Here is a 20,392-nt window from a genome sequence, read left to right as displayed (position 1 = left end):
GTGTTTTTTATCGCTGCACAGTTGACGAGCCGCGTAAACTGTTGTAGCGACTTGGTGTGTCACCTCTGTCGGCGCCGCCCGCTGGCTGCAAGCTGGGTATCTTTGAGGAATTGGACAGTGTTTCGTTTTCCAACGTTGTATGGCTTTATCTCTGTGACAAGTGACTGTTCATATCACTAAACATAAACGTTATACTGTGTGCATTGACTTGTGGAGTTTGCTTCTTGTTGTTTAGCTGTTCAATTTTGCGTATTTGATGAATTTTGCTCGTTCTTGTTTTACGTATTTGGATTGTGGATATCAATATGCCACGTTTCAGCAATCGAGTGTTGTTGTTTCGAAAGGAGATGCTGCTCAGACTGCTTCACCGACTACTTCAAATGAATGTGATATAACTTCTTCCAGCAAGAAACTTTGTGACAGCAAAGAAAAATTTGAGAACTATGAAAGTGACAGTAATGATGTGAATGAAATAATTTACAATTTCTTGCTCTCTAATTTTTGAAACATAACTTATTATGCCAAGTTTCCAAAGAAAGAGGACTGGAATCGAAAATAACTTCACACATTGGTTTTGCATGTAAAATGTTATTGAAGTGTAACGAATGTGCTGCAGAAGTTTCGTTTTCTAATTCTAACAGTATTCCTCGGAGTGGTAATAGTGGAAAGAAGGTGTATGATATAAATGTTAAGCTAGTGCATGGCTTGCGTTGCATTGGCAAGGGCAGTGCTGCAGGTACAATGTTATGTGGAATTATGAACTTGCCAAAATCCCCAACCAAGTGTCGATTTTCTAATGAATTGATAGAATCTTCTGCTGAAGATATTGCTCAAGCAACAATCAAGAAAGCAGTTGAAGAAGTTGTGACAGACAAAGGGAATTGCAGAGATTTAACTGTTGCTTTAGATGGATCATGGCAATGTAGATGTCATAAATTTCTAAATAGAGTTGTGACAGCTACCAGTGGAGACAGCTGCAAAGTAATTGATGTTGCTGTTCTCTCAAAACATTGTAGATGTAAGGGCAATACCAAGGCCGAAGAGAGTGAATGTCGTGAAGCAAATTTTCATGGCACAAGTGGTGCAATGGAAGTGGAGGGAGTGAAAGCAATTTTTTCCAGATCACAGGAGAGGTACAATGTATGATACACTAACTATCTAGGAGATGGTGATTCTAAGGGATATAAAGCTGTAGAGGAACTCAAACCTTATGGCAATGAAATTCACATTAAAAAACAGGAGTGCACTCCACATGTGCAGAAGTGCATGGGGGTTCACTTGTTCAAACTATAGCAGACATTAGGATCCCAGAAGCTTAGTGATGGTAAGACCCTTGGAGGAAGAGGAAGATTGACAGATGAAGCAATTGATAGATTGCAGAGGTATTATGAGTGTCCTATTAGGAAAATACAAGAAGCATTGAGCATATGAGGAGAGCAGTATGGGCATTATTTTTTCGTACTGCATCAACAAATGAGCACCCATAACATGCACTGTGCCCCACAGGTGATGACTCATGGTGTAAGTACCAATCAGGAAAGGAATATGCCCATAAAAACAGATTCACAAATGCTGTAATTGATGTAATTAAGCCCATATTCAGAGATTTATCACAGCCGAGTTTATTGTAAAAGTGTTTGCAAGGGAAAACACAAAATCCAAATGAAAGTGTAAGTAATTTAATTTCTATTTGGACTCCCAAAAAGTGTTTCTACAGATAAAAACATTGCCCTTTGGAGTGTATGATGCAGTGACAACATACAATGAATGAAACATTGTCAAATGTGATGTGTTGAAACGTTTAGATTTACAACCATGACACAAAACCATTTACACAATGCGCCTAATTGATGAAGAAAGACTAAGAGGTGGAGGAAGAAGAGACAAAAGCCCACAACATGAAGCAAAAGGGAAGAAAGGCCCAATGAAAGGAAATTAACAGTGGAAAAAGACGAGGATACTGATAATCCATCATATGGGGCAGGAATGTATTAAAAAACTTTGGAAGCCATTTCCTGTAACTTTAAAATTTTCATCTTTGAGGAACATTTTCTCAAAAACTGCAAACACTATATCAATAAAATATATAAAAATAATGTTTGCTTCCTTTCCTTCAATTTTATATCAAATTGTAAAAAAATATTGTATAATTCAAGAGTTATAGAAGAAAAAGTGCAAAATTTTAGAGAAAAAATAAGCATCTGCTTAAAAAATTGTAAAACAAAAACCAAAAAATATTTCTTAACATGGCATTACAAGTTTGTAGAGAAATAGTCACTGAATATGTAGTCCAAATTTCAGAGCAATATGTTTAATGGTTTTAGAAAAAATGTTCCTTTTATTTGCTAAAATTAACATGGAGGAGATGCATCGTTCCGGCTCCCTGTAAGTGATGGCAATATTACAGAAATAGAAGAGGACGCAGATAACGATGAGATGGGAGATATGATACCGCGTGAAGAATTTGATAGAGCACTGAAAGGCCTGAGTCGAAACAAAGCCATGGGAGCAGACAACATCCTGTTAGAACTACTGATAGCCTCGGGAGAGCAAGCCATAGCAAAACTCTTCCATATGGCGAGCATGATGTATGAGACAGGCAAAATACCATCATACATCAAGAAAAATATGATAATTCCAATTCCAATGGAAGGAGGATCTGACGGGTGTGAAATTACCGAACTATTAGTTTAATAAGTCACAGTTGCAAAATACTAACACAAATTCTTTAGAGAACAATGGTAAAATTGGTAGAAGGGAAAATCAGTTTGGATTCCGTAGAAATGCTTGAACACCTGAGGCAATACTGACCCTACGACTTATCTTAGAAGATAGATTAAGGAAAGGCAAACCTACGTTTCTAGCATTTGTAGACTTATGGAAGATTTTTAACAATGTTGCCTGGAATACTCTCTTTCAAATTCTGAAGGTGGCTGGGGTAAAATACAGGGAGCAAAAGGCTATTTACTATTTGTTCAGGAACCATATGCCAGTTATAAGAGTCGAGGGGCATGAAAGGGAAGCAGTGGCTGAGAAGGGAGTGAGGCAGGGTTGTAGCTTATCCCCAATGTTACTCAATCTGTATACTTGTAACCTCCCCCGTCACTTATCGACCTTAATGACAGTGAAAAATTAAACCGTGTGTACCTAATGGAAATTTGGGAAAAGCAATCGTCACCAATGTTAATCTGTCGATAAAGAGGGAGGAAGGGTTACATCTAAATGAAAGGAAAAATGCGAATGAAATTGGTGGAAATTAATTTTGAAAAAGGGTAAAGTTAATAAAGAAAGTAAATGTGCGGTCGTTACGTTATCAATTAACTGGCGTTAATGAGATATTTGAGATTTGGGGAAAATTGCGGTCGCCAGTCCTATGGACAACTACTATAATAACTGAAAATGAAAGGTTAAGCCACACATAATTAGCACTAAAAGCGTGGCAAGTAAAGGTTGACACGTGTCGTGTGAAAACTTAATGTTTGTCAGAAGTAATAAATTTCGCTACACTCTCACTTAATTTAGCAAAAGAATTAATAAAACCGGAAAATTGAAAGTTCATTTAGTGTCTGAAATTAATAGAGAACTTTCTTTCTGAAGCACTACGAAATTAAATTAAATAAGGTTAGTCTTGGGCTACCTCAACAATCATCTCAAAAGCAACTTGAATCTACGCAATTTAGAAATTGATTAAACTTTGAGCTTGAATTAAATGATTTTGAACAATTAACAATAATAAAATTTAGTATGCACCAAGCTGAGCTGCAGTCACAGGTAAGCTAAAACATGGTAACAAAATTCGCACTCTTAATTTGTGCTTGTGTAATCTAAATATAGTTCTGTTTGGTTATTGTAGCCAGCTATGAGTACCTTAACTGATCTTTGAAATTAAAGCAGTGAAATGGAATGATATTACTTTAATGCTGGCGTTTGAATTTCAACGACACTCGGGTTCATTTCGGAAAAGAAAGGGTCCCTGCTTGGTAATGCAGTTGGGACAGTGAGCAACAAAGGTTCATGCTAAGTTGCTGTATTTTAGTGATGCAATGGAACAGTTTGAAAAGCTGAGGTCTGCCATACAGTTCTAAAACTTTACGTGCTTTCAGTCTTCTTTGTTGGTTGATTGAATGTTTGAAGTCGTCAATCGAGGAGGTGGCGACGATCACTTATTGTCGGCCGTCGCTGTTGCAGAAGCTGGATGTTGGCGCGCCTTCTTATCGACACGGTAACCAGGCGAAACGGGCTCTTGATGTGTGCCAGCTAATGTGTTCCGTCCGCGACACCGTACCAGAAACTATCATAGCAAGTCGAGCTCAATTACGTGCTGCCAAACCCCGAAAGCGCGGGAACTCGCGCGAGCGTCACTCAACACACCTGCTCCAACCGCCCTACTCCAACCAGACTCTGCTCTGCCCGCGCTCCACGCGCCAGAGATAACACTCTCCAAAACCCTAAACACTTTGGTTCTCCACCCGACCTATCGATGTAATCATTCGATAGCATAGTTTTCCCTAGGCAAGATCCAGCGTAAAAATACAAATAATATTTACAAACCAAACCAATTATACATCGACATCAATGCATAAGTATATATATACAAATTTTAAAACAATTACAATATGTAAAAACACAGAAATGTCTTATCTTCAGATAACAAAATAAGGAAAAAATTTACAGTACAATAGATGGAAATAGGAGGATATGCATTTCCGGCATTACATACTGAGCAAGCAGTAAAGGAAACAAAGTGGGAATTAAAATCCAGGCACAAGAAATAAAATCTTTGAGATTTGCTGACGACACTGTAATTCTGTCAGAGACAGCAAAGGACGTGGAAGAGCAGTTGAACGGAATGGACAGTGTCTTGAAGGTAGGATACTAGATGAAGATCAACGAAAGCAAGATGAGGATAATGGAATGTAGTCGAATTAAATCAGGTGATGCTGGGGGAATTAGATTAAGAAATGAGACACTTTTAAAATAGTAGATGAGTTTTGCTATTTGGACAGAAAAATAATTGATGATGGTCGAAGTAGAGAGGATACAAAACGTAGACTGGCGATGGCAAGTTAAGCGTTTCTGAAGAAGAGAAATTTGTAAACATCGAGTACAGATTTAATTGTGGGGAGGTTTTTAGTGCTAGTATTTGTATGGAGTGCATCCACGTATGGAAGTGAAAGATGGACGATAAAAATAGTGACTGCGACTCAAATTCACGAATCATGTCTGTGCCACTACCTCCCCTATTTCGCGATAATACAAAACGAGCTGCCCTTCTTTGAGGTTTTTCGATGTCATCCGTCAGTGCCACCCGATGCGCATCCCACACCGTACAGCATACTCCAGAATAAGGTGGACGACCATGGTGTAAACAGTCTCTTTAGTAGACCTGTTGCACCTTGTAAGTGTTCTGCCATTGAATCGCAGTCTTTGGTTTGCTCTACCCACAACATTATCTATGTGATCGTTCCAATTTGGGTTACTTGTAATTGTAATCCCTAAGAATTTAACTGAATTTACAGCCTTCAGAGTTGTGTGGCTTATCGCGTAATCGAAATTTAGCTGATTTCTTTTAGCACTCTTCGCACCATAAAAATATCTAAATCGTTTTGCTCATCTGATGACTTTACAAGACGGTAAATGACAGCATCATCTGCAAACAATCTAAGACAGCTACTGTGATTGTTTCCTATGTCGTTAACATAGATCAGGAACAACAGAGGGCCTATAACACTTCCTTGATGAAAGCCGGATATTACTTCTCTTTTACTTGATGACTTTCCGTCTATTACTACGAACTGTGACCTTTCTGACAGGAAACCACGAATCCAGCCGCACGAGAGGCATTATTCCATAGGCACGCAGTTTGGTTAGAAGACGCTTGTGAGGAACGGTGTCAGAAGCCTTATGGAAATCTAAAAATATGGAACCAGTTTGACATCCCCTGTCGATAGTACTCATTACTTCATGAGTATGAAGAGCTAGTTGTGTTTCACAAGAATAATGTTTTCTGAATCCGTGCTTTGTGTCAATAAATCGTTTTCTTCGAGATACTTCATAATGTTCGAACACAGTATATGTTCTAAAACCCTACTGCGATTCGACGTTAGTGATATGGTCCTGTAATTCAGTGGATTATTCCTTCTTCCTTTTTTCTTGTTGGTGTGACTTGAGAATTTTCTAGTCTTTAGATACGGATTTTTCTGTGAGCCAGCGGTTGTATATAATTTCTAAATATGGAGACATTGCATCAGCATACTCTGAAAGGAACCTGACTGGCATACAATTTGGAACGGAGGCCTTGCCTTTATTAAGTGATTTAAGCTGTTTTTCTACACCGAGGATATCTACTTCTATGTGTCTCATCTTGGCAGCTGTTCTTGATTATAATCTTTGGACTGAGGACCACAAAAGCAACAATAAATTTAACGTTCGAAAAACATTAACGCATTCCAGTCAAAAAATCTCCGGTTACTGATCTGAAGAAGCTATTGGCGGTTGTTTTAGTTCACTCATGGAATCAAGGAATGTTGATTAGTGCACACATCTTTCAGCGAGGAAGATTCTCATATGGAGGCAATGGACGGGCAAGTTCCACCTATGGAGGCAATGGCCTGGGATTCGGGAGGATCGAGGATCTAACCTCAATCCTTTAATCAAATCATTAAACGCTAACTTGGGAATGTTATGAATCATTGACAATGCCATTGCAGGTTTTCTGAGATATCGGAGCTTGTGTTCCGACTAACGCCATCATACGAGGAGAGATTGAGGGGGGGGGGGGGTTCGGTGGTTGCGGTGTGTGGAGGGGGGGATGAGGGTGTATAGTGAGTCTTTGCAAATTAACACATCAGGACGTAACTTCACAACCTGGACTGTATGACATTGCCAAAATAACGCCTTATGCGCTAATTGTATGTCATTGGAAAAGAGGATACATGGGGTGTTAAAAATATTTTGAGAGGTGGTATATGAACGAAAACAAGACAAAATATCCACCAAATACAGGCTCCAAAATGCGTACCTTAAGAGCTATGACCATTTGCTTTTCTTCGCTAGTGCGAAACACATCTCTTGTATTGCAAGCTATTTGTTACTACGAATAATGTATAGAACGCAGTGAACAAATGAGGAGACACTCCTATGTTACTGTCCTGGATACAGTGTGCGGTAAACATTTGTTAGTGTTGTTACTGTAAACAGTATTCAGGGTTCTGGGTAAATGCAGAGCATAGATTAATTCTGCTGGAACCAGGCTGTGTTGTGATTAGACTGTCAAATACTTTTATTACATTGCAGTTTTCCTTTAATTTCCTTTTCCATCATTCTGTATATTATCATATGGGACGACATACGTGTCGGTGATAAAACCTGAGGATGTGTTAGATGACGACCAGTTTGGCTTTAGGAAAGATAAAGGCATGAGAGAAGCAGTTCTGACGTTGCAGTTGATCATGGAAGGAAGACTAAAGAAAAATCAAGAAACGTACATAGGATTTTTCAACCTGTAAAAAGCTTTCAACAATATGAAATGGTGCAAGATGTTCGAAATTAAGAAAAAAATAGTGATAAGCTATAGAGAAAAACGAGTAATGTACAACTTGTACAACAGCCAAGAGAGAATAATAAGAATCGAGGATCAAGAACGAGGTGCTCGGATTAAAAAGGGTGTATCCTAGGGATCTAGTCTTTCGCCCTACTGTTCAATCTATACATCGAAGAAGCAGTGATGGAAAGAAAAGAAAGTTTCAAGAGTGGAACTGAAATTCAAGGTGAAAGGATATGATGATACGATTTGCTGATGACATTGTAATCCTGTGTGAAAGTGAAGAAGAATTACATGATCTACTGAATGGAATAACAGTCTAATGAGTACAGAATATGGATTGCGAGTAAATCGAAGAAAGTAGCAAAAATAAGAACTGCAAGAAACTAAGCATGAGAATTGATGATCACGAAGTAGATGAGGTAAAGGAATTCTGCTATCTAGGCAGCAAAACACCCCATGACGAACGGAGCAAGGAGAATATCAAAGCAGATTTACAATGGCGAAAATAGCATTCCAGGCCAACAGAAGTTTGCTAGTATCTACCATTAGCCTTACTTTTAGGAAGAAATTTGTGAGAATGTACGTTTGGAGCGCAGCATAGTGTGGTAGTGAAACATGGGCTGTAGGAAAACTGGAACAGAAGAAAATCGAAGCATTTGAGATGTGATGCTACCGACGAATGTTGGTAATTAGGTGCACCGATGAAATGAGGGATGAAGAGATTCTGCGCAGAATCGGAGAGGAAAGGAATATGTGGAAAACACTGGCAAGGAGAAGGGGTAGGATGATAGAACATCTGTTAAGACATCTGCGAATGACTTCCATGGTACTAGAGGAAGCTGTAGAGGGTAAAAACTGTAGAGGAAGACAGAGATTGGAAACATCCAGCAAATAATTAAGAACGTAGGTTGCATGTGCTACGCTAAGATGAAGAGTTTGGGACAGGAGAGGATTTCGTTGCGGGCAGCATCAAACCAGTTAAAAGACTGATGACTAAGAAAAAAGAAAAAAAGTTTCATTTTCGCACTTGCCATCACAATGTAAGCTTGCACCCTCAACAGCACATACAAAAATTATTTTCCCAGTGAGCTAATATTTTAAATGGTGCGAAAATAGAGCTGTGACCAAGTGCTGAAAACAGAAAGTAACTGCTAAACTGAACTTTTACGAATAAAACAAAAAATTAAACTTCAAACCAAAAATGGATTTCTCGGTTGAAATGTGCATTCACACAATACACATTATGCGCTGAATGAGTGTCGGTAAAGGAAAATTATTTACTTGTGCCAGGCAACGTATGATAAATGTAACTAGTTCTGTGCATTTTAGAAAGCACAAGGACACTTTCTAAGAAGAGTATGATGATAAATTCATACCACGAAACTGAGAGGACCGAAATTGTTTTTAGTGTTAATAGAATTCCGTGTCAATGGTGCACGCAGAAAAGTCCAATAATGCTGTAGTTTCGATCTCGTCAAATTTTGTTCGAGAATTCGATCTCCTGCTGACATTTATCCTTGTACATAAAAACTGAAGACCGGAAGTCCGTAAGCAATATGTTTTCGTTTTTTTCGGAAAAAATCTGTTGTTGTATTTTGCAAAGTCTTTCTAAACAAATAATTTTCGTCAAACTGCTCGATATCGTCCACCATTTTATTCACGTCACCACTCGAATGAGCATTTCAATAGCTGCGAGTGTTTTGAATGGTGTTTCGCATCTAGGGACAGAAACTGCAGTGTTTATTCAATCGCCATATTCGTCGTCGTCCATTTAAAATCCATTTTGTTTGCACTGCCGCGTTGTATTATAAAATTCTTAAAGAATACTAAATGTGGGAGGTGTGTCGTGAATTTATAGAGTGTAGGTGAGTGTAATAATGACGGTGTAAAACCACCCAATAATGTAAAAACTTTCCAAACATTTCATTAAATGGCACTGGCGTCACTAACTTCCATGGAGATCGCAACGTCCGTAATCGCAACATATGTAATGCATCTAAAAGACTGGGGAGAAATCCCCGCGTGCTCCTATTTGCTACGATTGCAAGTAAGTTCTTTTGATAGTGAAATTTCAAGCTTTGTGTGATACTTCAATCTCACGGTTGCAATACATTTGTGGTGTTCGTAGGGAAATTTGTATGCTTTATAGATTTTAATTTATTATTGCGGGGTAGCGGAAAATTATCAAGAATAACTACGCTTAATGCTTTTCTCGTAATCTGAATTTGAGAATCCAGTCGGTAAACATATCAGTCAGCAGCCACGTTTATTTCGTGGCCGTATATTTTTAAAACATAATGGCTTTAAACTTGTCCCGATGACAAATAAGGATCGTTAATGAGATCCATCTGACATGTACGTTACCATTGACGTAAATCTCTCCTAACAGGTTAGCCTACCTGAAAATGATTGACCCCTAAGCGATACAGTTTTATTGGGTATGCAGGCGCAAATTGACGTAGTTTCGTTGGTGTTGAAAACATCTGCCGCGTCATATCTGTAGTCGTAGTCGATAAACCTTGGTTAGCTTCACTCCAGACATTTTAAACTCTATGCTGTTCGTTTTCATGAACGTTATAATCAGACTTTATTTGTGGAAAATTCGATATCCATTTGTTTTTCTCCAGTTCAACAGTTTTTCCACGCAAAAAGCTCCTGGTACAGGAGCATTCTGCGACCTACGTTATTTGAACCAACAAGCAACGCAGTCTACACTTCATACATGTCTCTGATTCGAAATTGTGCGCTCAACCGGGAAAAAACCATGTTCATGGTCGTCGAAAAATTAATCTGTACTCAATATTACATATAAAAACCGCAGATTAATTTTTCGACGACTGTGAACGTAGTTTATGTTCGAAACCGTTGGAGTAAAATATAAATAAGCCAACATTTGTGTGTCATGCATTTTATTAAGTTTTTACAAGCTGATAACTACCTTAACAAGACGTTTTCGAATTCCGTTCTTCATCAACTGCCTTAAGCAGCCCCATCTTTATTTTAAGAGTCAATTAATTTGGGTCTCATGATTGCAGGAAGACAGTTTGTCAGCATATCATAAAAATTTAACTTTTCTAGTTAAGAGAATGTATGAAATTATTTCGTACTTTGTCGCCAACTCAGTATCAGTTTATGCTAACTAAGCTGATTTTCCGGTTTAAGCATTTTCGCATCATTGTATCTGAACTATTCAAATACATTCACACTACTGTGAAATGCAGCTGATCGTATTTGCAGTCTTCCAAATAATTTTTCATAGTCACAACACTACCAGTGACGCCGTGTGCTTTTAATGGCGCTGTATCAAGCCTATAGCGGTAAATTTTACTATTGTGAGACTGTTGATGGATTATGCAAACTCTGACTGATGACAAAACAAGGATTTCATAAACAACAAGTGGCTCATATCTGAAAGATAATCACAGAAGTAATAGGTGCTCGGATGACTGCAAACAGATACATATTTCAAGATGACTAAAAGCGTGACATTTTACAGAAAATGGCTACTAAGTGAGCAGCAAAGAGAAGAAAAGGCTATTTTGAATTTTTACAGATGTCAGGCAGTTACATCGGCGCTCAGTTCTCGATTCGCGCTTTTCGGCGCTCATCGTTTGCCTGTACCGGAGCACATATGATTTACACATCCACGTCTCCCTTTCTCGAACGTTAACACAACAGTTCTGCCACTCTGGCAGCGTCCACAGTTGGATGAAACTTAAGCGTACTCCCATTTCCGTTTTGTAAGTATCAGCAGGACATACAGCTTTCGTGTATAATTTCCCAGTGTTTAAAACGTGAAGATTGTTAAAGACGGAGGTTATTGTGTTTTTACTGTGTAAAAATTCCAAAAGCACTCTTTGAAGAAAAATTCTGGCATCTTTGTTTCCGTCGTTCTGTATAACCAGTGAAATGCAACGTTTGAGGTATAATCCTTTTATTTTTGATGGTCTGATAATGCATTGGCTTGAACAACATTTATAGTTTCTGAGAAATTGCATTAACTGACCGTTCTTTGTTCTCGGTAGATTATTTTGTCATATATTGACGACATAATGACTTGTACACTGTTACGCTTAAGGCTGTATGGAGACATCAAGGGCATTCTAAGATAGGAAATCAAAGACACAAAGTGGAGAACAATCAAAAGTGGTAGCATTTAGGTTTCAGGAGATAAAGAGTAACACTATGGCAAATTGCAACTGTTTCAGGGGAGAAGTTTCACTTCAGAGAATTAAGAGGTAACTTCATCCACGACCTCAAGGTCGCTGTCGTAAGGCGCCACTGTAGCAGATCGCCATGAAAAGGCACTGAGCCGTGCGTGGCTGGTGTTCGTGCCGTTTCTTATTTTACATCTTGTTTTTTCCGTACTGCCACCTCGTTATGTTACTTTTCAATTACTGGTGTCACCGAGGTGCTGTCTTGCTTGCCCGTGAGCGGCAGCAGCAGCGCTTATCAATACAGGCCCTGCCGTATTATCTTTGCTGGACTGCTATTACTTCCCGGTCGTCGTGTGTTTTGAGTTAGTTCGGACATGGCAGTGTTTGAGTTGGCACGCGGCACAAGTTCAGTCGGGGTGCGGCAGCAGTGAGGTCCGGACCACCAGGACTCGACCGACATTTGCCAACACACATGATTGGAGTGGGGACGACTTTGGTGGGTCGTCGGTCGGTCGTCTTGCCGGACGACGTGTATTTGGCCGGCGATAGCTTATTGGTTGGCTGTGTGTGCCGACTCGTGTTTCGTCCATGTTATTGTACAGTCACTGCCGTTAGCATTGTCTAGTTCATCGTGCAAGTGTTCGTGAAACCGTGTGTAGTTGGTGTGATTTTGACTGACAAGTTACTTTAAATGTTGTCAACGTACTGGCTCTGAGGAGTCGGTCGCTTTGCGTGGACCATGTGAGGAATTCTCGGCGGGGCGTAGTTTGGCCGGGGCCCGCTGACGGTCTCTACGCGGTGTCGGAGAGTGTGGCGCGGTTCCCATTGCTACGAGGTCCGTGGCTCATCGAACCTAAACACGGAAGTTGAGTTTTGATTTAACGTACTAGCAAGTCAAGATTGTCCACATTGTGTCGTTTGGAGTTCGTTGTCGGCTGTTGGGATATTCCCGCGAGCAACAACGTGGTTTTCAAGTTGGAGAATTCCAGCCACCTTCCTGTGGAGTTTCACTATATTCGGTTATTTGAACTGAAGTGCACCAGCGGTTACCTGCCCTGGGCGTTGACATAAATTTCAATCAGTTTAGTTTCCTCATCGTGTTATTGCTGTCCAGCACGTGAGTAATTTGACAGCTCTGTGGATGATTGGTTGTGGGCGTCAATATCTTCCACGTTGTTCCGTTCAACTCCCTGTTGTGCCCTGGTCGGGTGAAGTGGAAGTTATCTTGTCGTTGGGCCCGCTGACTTTCAGTCGGTTGGTTTGTCGTCGGATCGTGAATGGTTGGCCCGACTGCCTGTCTTATCCAAGCGAGCGTTAGTGTTTGAATTATAGGCCGACCCTCGAACATCTGGGTGCCCTTGTTTGTGCTGCCCTATTTCTTTTAATTGTTCTTGTTGTTGGTACTTGTATGGCTTGTACCCGGTTTTGTGTTTTAAATTAGAGTTGTTTTACTCTTAAGGCCTTCAGCCTAGTTTACAGTACTGTTTCAAGTAAGCCCTTTGGCATTTTAAAATATTTTTGAATTTTTAAGTCTTTGGCATTCAGCAGATTTGAATTTAACTTGTTTACTTCAGCCTAACTAAAGAATTGTTTAAAGATATGACTTGACTTTTAAAATTTCTGATTATGCTTGCGTTTTACGATATTGGCCTTCGGCCGTTTTTAAATTGAAGTGGCTTTCAGCCGGTAATTAAGTCCCAAATATTAAAGCTGTGTGTATAAAAAAGTTTTTGGGCTCTTGTAATGTTTGATCAAATAATATAGTTGTATGTTCGAGTGTAACTGACAGCTCCTTAGTTTGGCCCCTTTCCACAATTTATTGTATATATCCTTTCCTGCGGGTTAAGCAGGGCATTTCAGGCACATCTTACCAGAGGCAGCAAGGTTGATATTTTCTCCTGAGAACTGCAACGTCAGAGGGTTTACACAGGTTAGATATCTACTACAGCAGTCACCACCAAAAGAATGGCGGGGGACGGGGCCAAGTAACGTAAAACAGCGTAGTTGCTGGATTTAATAGGGTGGCAATGACGTTTAGCTGTCAGCTGAACGCTGTTGACACCAAACTTGGAGTATGTTAATGTAAAATCCAGAAGCATCGCTACCTACCGAGTAGGAGAAAGGGAGGAATCTAAAAGTGGTTGGCCAGAGGCATCCTGGAGGTGCCGAACGACTCACCAGACTGACCAAAGCTTGTTAAGTGCTGGTGAACTGGTAGGTCGACTACAGGAAGGAAGAAATGGCGCTCCTCCACGATTCTTTTAAAAGCTTCGTTTTTGTATTTAGAGGGAGTTCTCAGTCAAATCGCTGGGGCGCCGACTCCGTGCCACTCGAGGCCAGCCTCGGTAAGCTCTGACATGTCTTTCTCTCACTTGTAGTGCTGCTCTCGAGTTTGTACTTGCCGTGCTGCTACTATTCCATAGCTGTGTTAGTACTCTCCCCTCCCCCACACCCCCACCCCACGTTTCACCCCCGTGAGCTTCAGACACTGACTGTGCTGTGCAACAAATTTCCTTCTTCGCTTTTTCTAATCTTTGGAATTAGTCTTCGGTGTAGTAGTTAGTATGATAGCAAATAAATAGTGCTAATAAGACCCCTGAATTCCATGAGTCTCCCGCTGTAAGTATCCTGCCGAGCTACAACACAAGCGTCTGTCGTAGATACCCTGCGATAGTGTTTGGCGCTGATCCAAGGCATCAACCTGCCTTCACAGGTAATTTGTCTTACTGCATTAGCTCGGAAATTGCAGACCGACCTTAAACCCCCGCCTTCCCACTATCCTGTATCAGGACACGACAATTTTACACATTATAAATGGAATAGCATTTATTACAATGTCTGACAAAAAAAGTGATGCATCCAGAAGGGGAGCATCAAACGAAATGAATCATCACGGGTCGAGAGAGTGTGTGACGTTATTTCGGTGATTACAAAATAGTCATGTCTTCAAGAAACTTAGAAGTGCGAGGCTACGCAACAGTATGACGCTGCACCTACTTTGTCCTGGTTGCACACATTCATTCATTTGGGAAGCCGTTGTATCCCCCCGTGGGGTAAGCTGGCCCATAACTGATGTACACTATGTGATAAAAAGTATCCGGACACCTGGCTGAAAATGACTTAAAAGTTCGTGGCGCCCTCCATCGGTAATGCTGGAATTCAGTATGGTGTTGGCCCACTCTTAGCCTTGATGACAGCTTCCATTCTCGTAGGCACACGTTCAGTCAGGTGCTGGAGGGTTTCTTGGGGAATGGCAGCCCATTCCTCACTGAGTGCTGCACTGACTAGAGGTATCGATGTCGGTCGGTGTGGCCTGGCACGAAGTCGGCGTTCCAAAACATCCCCAAGGGTCAGGATCCTGTGCAGGCCTGTCCATTAGAGGGAGTTTATTGTCGTGTAACCACTCTGCCACAGGCCGTGCACTATGAAGAGGTACTCGGTAGTGTTGAAAGATGCAATCGCCATCCCCGAATCGCTCTTCAAAAGTGGGAAGCAAGAATGTGAAGGTGCTTAAAACATCAATGTAGGCCTGTGCTGTGATAGTGCCACGCAAAACAAGAAGGGGTGCAAGCCCCCTCCATGAAAAACACGACCACGTCATGACAAAACCGCTTCCAAATTTTACTATTGGCACTACACACGGTGGCAGATGACGTTCACCGGGCATTCGCCATACCCACACCCTGCCATAGGATCGCTACATTGTGTACCGTAGTTCGTCACTCGACACTATGTTTTTACCCCTTGTCAATCGTCCAATGTTTACGCTCCTTACACCAAGTGAGGCGTCGTTTGGCATTTACCGGCGTGATGTGTGGCTTATGAGCAGCCGCTCGACCATCAAATCCAAGTTTTCTCACTTCCTGCCTAACTGCCATAGTACTTGCAGTGGATCCTGATGTAGTTTGGAATTCCTGTGTGAAGGTCTGGATAGATGTCTGCCTATTACACGTTACTATCCTCTTCGCCCGCACGATCTTGTGCTGTACATGTGCCTTCACGTTTCCACTTCACTATCACATCGGAAACCTAGGGATGTTTAGGAGTGTGGAAATCTCCGGTACAGACGTATGACACAAGTGACACCCACATTCGAACTCCGTGAGTTCCGCGGAGCGTCCCATTCTGCTTTCTCACGATGTCTACTAACTACTGAGGTCGCTGATAAGGAGTACCTGGCAGTATGTGGCAGCACAATGCATCGGATACTTTTGATCACGTAGTGTGACTCGTTCTTGATATCCACTGGGTCGGAGTGGACGTCCGAGATCGTCCCATACCTGTTCTATCGGGGGAAGATCTGGGGATATTGGTGGTCGCGGTAGTACCTCAACATCACGGAGATAGTTCAAACAGATACGGGCTATGCATGAACGAGCATTGTCCTGTTGCAAGAAAGGGTATCACGATAAGGTCGCATGAGCGGTAACACATGTCCATGACGTACCGTTGTGCCGCCCGAGTTCCCTCGATCTCTACCATCTGTGTCCTGAAATCATACGTGATTGCTCCCCGCATCATGACGCCAGAAATAAAACCACTGTGTTCCCCAGTATGTTGGAAGAATGGATGCCCTGCCCAGGTCAAAATCATACTCACCACAATGCGACGCTGAACATAATGAGGCGTTATTCATCAACAGTCCATGATACCAGGTCACGTCACCACTCAAAAACTGAGCCGTCTGTATTGTGGTGTTAATGGCAGCCTACACATGGGACAAGAATTCCCTAGTGCGACTGCTGCCAGTCGCCGACCAATGGAGTGGGATGAGACTGAACGTTGCAGCGGGTCCATTGCTTGCTCTCTGATCGCAGTATTTAACGAAAAGTATTCTGAAGTATAATTACGGATAATATATTTTGTGCAGCTAATTTTTGTCTTAGAACAATTGTTGTAATTTATCGTGTAGTTTATCATTTCATTTGTCACATATTTTACCTAAGCTAAACAGTTTTACATTGCATTTTACTGAAACACTCTGTTTTTAGTGATAAAGCACATATTACCGTCATCTTTGAAAACAAACTTAGATACTTGCTAGATACACCAAGCTTCAAATATTTGACCGCGCAGTAATTTCACAACCACACGTATTTACGCGTGTACCTGGCGTTAGAGTAACAGCCGAAAATAGATTTCACTACAATCTTGTGGAATTTTGAACCAATGTCGTGAATTTCTCATTCATCATGTTCTGATAATTATTAACTACAGTTACAGAGAGCATAATGTATATTTCAGACGATTTTAACGGCTCGTTTTCAATATAATTGAACAGTACGATTAGTTTCGGCTTCCCTGCTTGAGCACTTCCCCCACGGCTATTTTTAGCATAATGTCTTGCTTATTGGAATTCTTTTCTATGCGCAGATTTCTGAATTATTTGACTGACCAAAGTCATTTATACAAAATTTCTCTAAACATGAAGTTACTTTTTAGAACAGAATATTCATGTTGATTTTTAGCAGTGAGATCGGTCATAAGGAATACCAAAACGAATGTCCGTTGGGGGCATCATTTGTCTTTGTTGATAATATTCTGTGATTCACTGATAATATGTGAGTAAATGCCTTGGTAAATTTTCGGCAAAAGCAGTTCTCTACAAACGGATAGGGACCGCACACGGTGGTTCGCACGTAACTGTCTCAATTTTACCTCCAAGTACACTTGGTTTCTCAGAAACCGTAGGTCGAGTGCTCATATTTTCGAAGTCATCTTAATTATCCCGATCAACTATGTTATAGAGATGTCCGTTCATTTACGTACTAAATGCGTCAATATGTATCTTGATTACTAGAATCGTAGTTCAGAGAGTATTTTCATTGCTTCTGTGACTTCATTCTTCGAGAGAGTCCTACGTCTTGATTGTTCCCGGGATATAACGAGAAATATAAAAATATGTTTCTATTTTTACAGATTACATCGGACTGGTGAACCTGCCTTCTCGCTCACAGGCGGGCAACAGCTTCGAGGGCCAGACCGCTACGGTCAGCGGCTGGGGCCTCAATACCGACAGTAAGTACGCGCGTTCTACGTAGGTGGTGACTAATTTTTATGCTTTTTATTGATTCCGTCTCATCCTGAAAGTTGGTGTAAGGGTATCGAATGTTGTTAGCGGTAATACGTTTGAAAATGTGAGTCTGCATTTATTGTATAGGTTGTCTCGTCATACAATACGTCAAATTTTGCACGATCTGAGTAAATTTAGTGTAAACTGAGTAATCTTCTCAACGCAACGCGTCTCATGGAAGTATCTTCTGGATCACTAAAATCAGTGGCGTATGAGATATGAAACGCGCCGTCAGGCTTCCAGGAAAGCAATGTACTCATACTGCGGCAGAAATTAAAAGCAGATAACCCTAAGAGCTACCACATGATCAACAAGGCACGGCAATTTCATAAGTTGCTGACTGGATGCATCCAGAGAAGAATAGAAAAGAATATCCGTCAGGTAGTGATAGTCACGAGCTATTCGAAATTTACATTTGAATATCTATCTTTAAAAAATCGTCATGTGTCAACTTGAATAAGATATTCAGAATTAAGTAAATAACCAAATGTAATACAGGAGAGACGATTAAGTATAATATCTATCGAAACCGAATAAAGCTAACTGAAGTTAAATAGTTTGTAAAAGAGTGCTACAGCTCATTAACATTACAGCATAAATTTTTTGTGGATAAGGGAAAGACGAACCTCAATGCAAGTTCCAATTAAGAATATATAGGTGTCATTTATGAGGTTCGTGGATGACAGTCTTGTCCTACGAGATATTTCACATACTGCGTTTGTGTCCTGTTCGAGCATAGCTCTGGAAGGCCTGCAGTGCTTTATAAAGACTTAATACATATGAGTTAGTACAACGGGACAACTACCGTCTGAATATGAAGACATATGCTTAGCACTGGATCGTCTGCAAAAAGTTCGAACCAGATTTGCTACATGTGATTTATCATTTAGAAGAATTTGCTGTGGGGTAAGACACCCCTAGGGCAGAGCCGTAGGTGGTTAACGGAAGGACATTAAAAAAACCCGAAAATGATCTATATTAGTATCTAGTCCATAGTTTTCGGGATTTCCGAATGGTGACACTTCCAGTGACAGTTGACTCCTAGAAGTAGAGGTGGCACTAGGCAAAATTGACATGTAATGCTTAATTTCGAAACGCTTCGAGAAAATTCCAGAAAATGTGACTTATTGTTGTTTTAATCTTCAGTGGCAACACTGGTCTCCCTCTACGATATTTATCCTCCACACTCCCCTTCTATACTAAACTGGTGATGCCTTGATGTCTCAGAAACTGTCCTCTCAACTGATCTCTTCTTCCGGTCAAGTTGTGTCAAAAATTTCTTGTTTCCCCAATTATATTCAGTACCTACTCATTAGTTACGTTATCTACCCATCCAATATCCAATAATTTTCTGTAGCGCCACATTTCGAAAACTTCTATTCATTCTTTGTCTAAACTGCTTATCGTCCATGATTCACTTCCACACATGGCAACACTCAAGGCAAATACTTTCAGAAAAGGCTTCCTGATGTTTAAATCTACACTCGATGTTAATAAACTTCTCTTCTTCAGAAATCCTGTCCTTGGCATTTCCAGTGTATACTTTATATCCTCTCTACTTCTGCATTCCTCAGTTATTTTGCTTCCCAAATAGCAAAACTCATCTACTAGTCTAATTTCCTTAGCATTACGTGATTTAATTCGACTACATTTCATTAACCTTGTTTTGCTTTTCTTGATGTTCATTTCATATTCTCCTTTCAAGACAATGTCCACTCCGTTCAACTGGTCAAGTAATTTGCTGTCTCTGATAGAATTACAATGTTACTGGCAAACTTCAAGGTTTGTGTTTCATCTGCCTGGATATTAATTCCTACTCCAATTTTTTCTTTTATTTCCTTTACTGCTTTATCAGTATACAGATTGAATACCGTCGGGGGTAGGATAAAAAACAATCTCACTTCCTTCTCAAGCACTGCTACCCTTTCATGTCCCTCTACTCTTATTACCGCCTTCTGTTTTCTTTTGTAAATAGCCTTTCGCTCCCAGTATTTTATCCCTGTTACCTTCAGAATTTCAAAGAGAGTGTTCCAGTCAATGTCGTCAAAAGCTTTGTCTCCGTCTACAAATACTATAATCGTAGGTTCGTCTTTCCTTAATCTTTCTTGTAAGTCATAGGGTCAGTATTGCCTCGCTTGTTCCCACATTCTCCGGGATCCAAACTGATCTTTCCAGAAGTCTGCTTCTACCAGTTTTTCCATTACTGTGTAAGGAATTTGTGTTAGTATTTTGCAGCCATGACATGAAACTGATAGGTCGGTTATTTTCACACCTGTTAGTAACTGCTTTCTCTCAAATTATTACATTCTTCTTGAAGTCTGAGGGTATTTCATCTGTCTCCTGCATCTTTAACACTAGATGGAAGAGTTTTTTAATGGATGACTGTCCCAAGGCTATCAGAAGTTCTGACGAAATATCGTCTACTCCCAGGGTCTTGTTTCGACTTAGGGCTTTCAGAGTTGTGTCAAGTTCTCGCAGTATCATATCTCCAATCTCAACTTCAACTACGTCCACTTCCATTTCTGTAACATTGCCTTCAAGTTTATCTCCCTTGTACAGACCTTCTATGTACCCCACCAATCTTCCAGCTTTCCCTTTTATGCTTAGCACTGGTTT

The 20,392-nt window shown here is 40.6% G+C and overlaps 1 protein-coding gene across 1 annotated transcript in view; it reads left to right on the top strand.

The window, feature by feature from the left end:
• LOC124775626 (brachyurin-like) overlaps positions 1-20,392 on the top strand; it is a 66,878-nt gene that overhangs the window by 32,997 nt on the left and 13,489 nt on the right. The window contains exon 4 of the mRNA XM_047250455.1: positions 17,623-17,721. Within this exon, the coding sequence (XP_047106411.1) occupies positions 17,623-17,721 (99 nt within the window). The remainder of the gene's footprint in view (positions 1-17,622; positions 17,722-20,392) is intronic.

Source organism: Schistocerca piceifrons, chromosome 2 (assembly GCF_021461385.2).
Source record: "Schistocerca piceifrons isolate TAMUIC-IGC-003096 chromosome 2, iqSchPice1.1, whole genome shotgun sequence".
In the NCBI taxonomy this organism is placed as follows: Eukaryota; Metazoa; Arthropoda; class Insecta; order Orthoptera; family Acrididae; genus Schistocerca; species Schistocerca piceifrons.
Note: the sequence above shows the minus strand (reverse complement) of the source record. Positions and strands in the feature narration are given on the sequence as shown.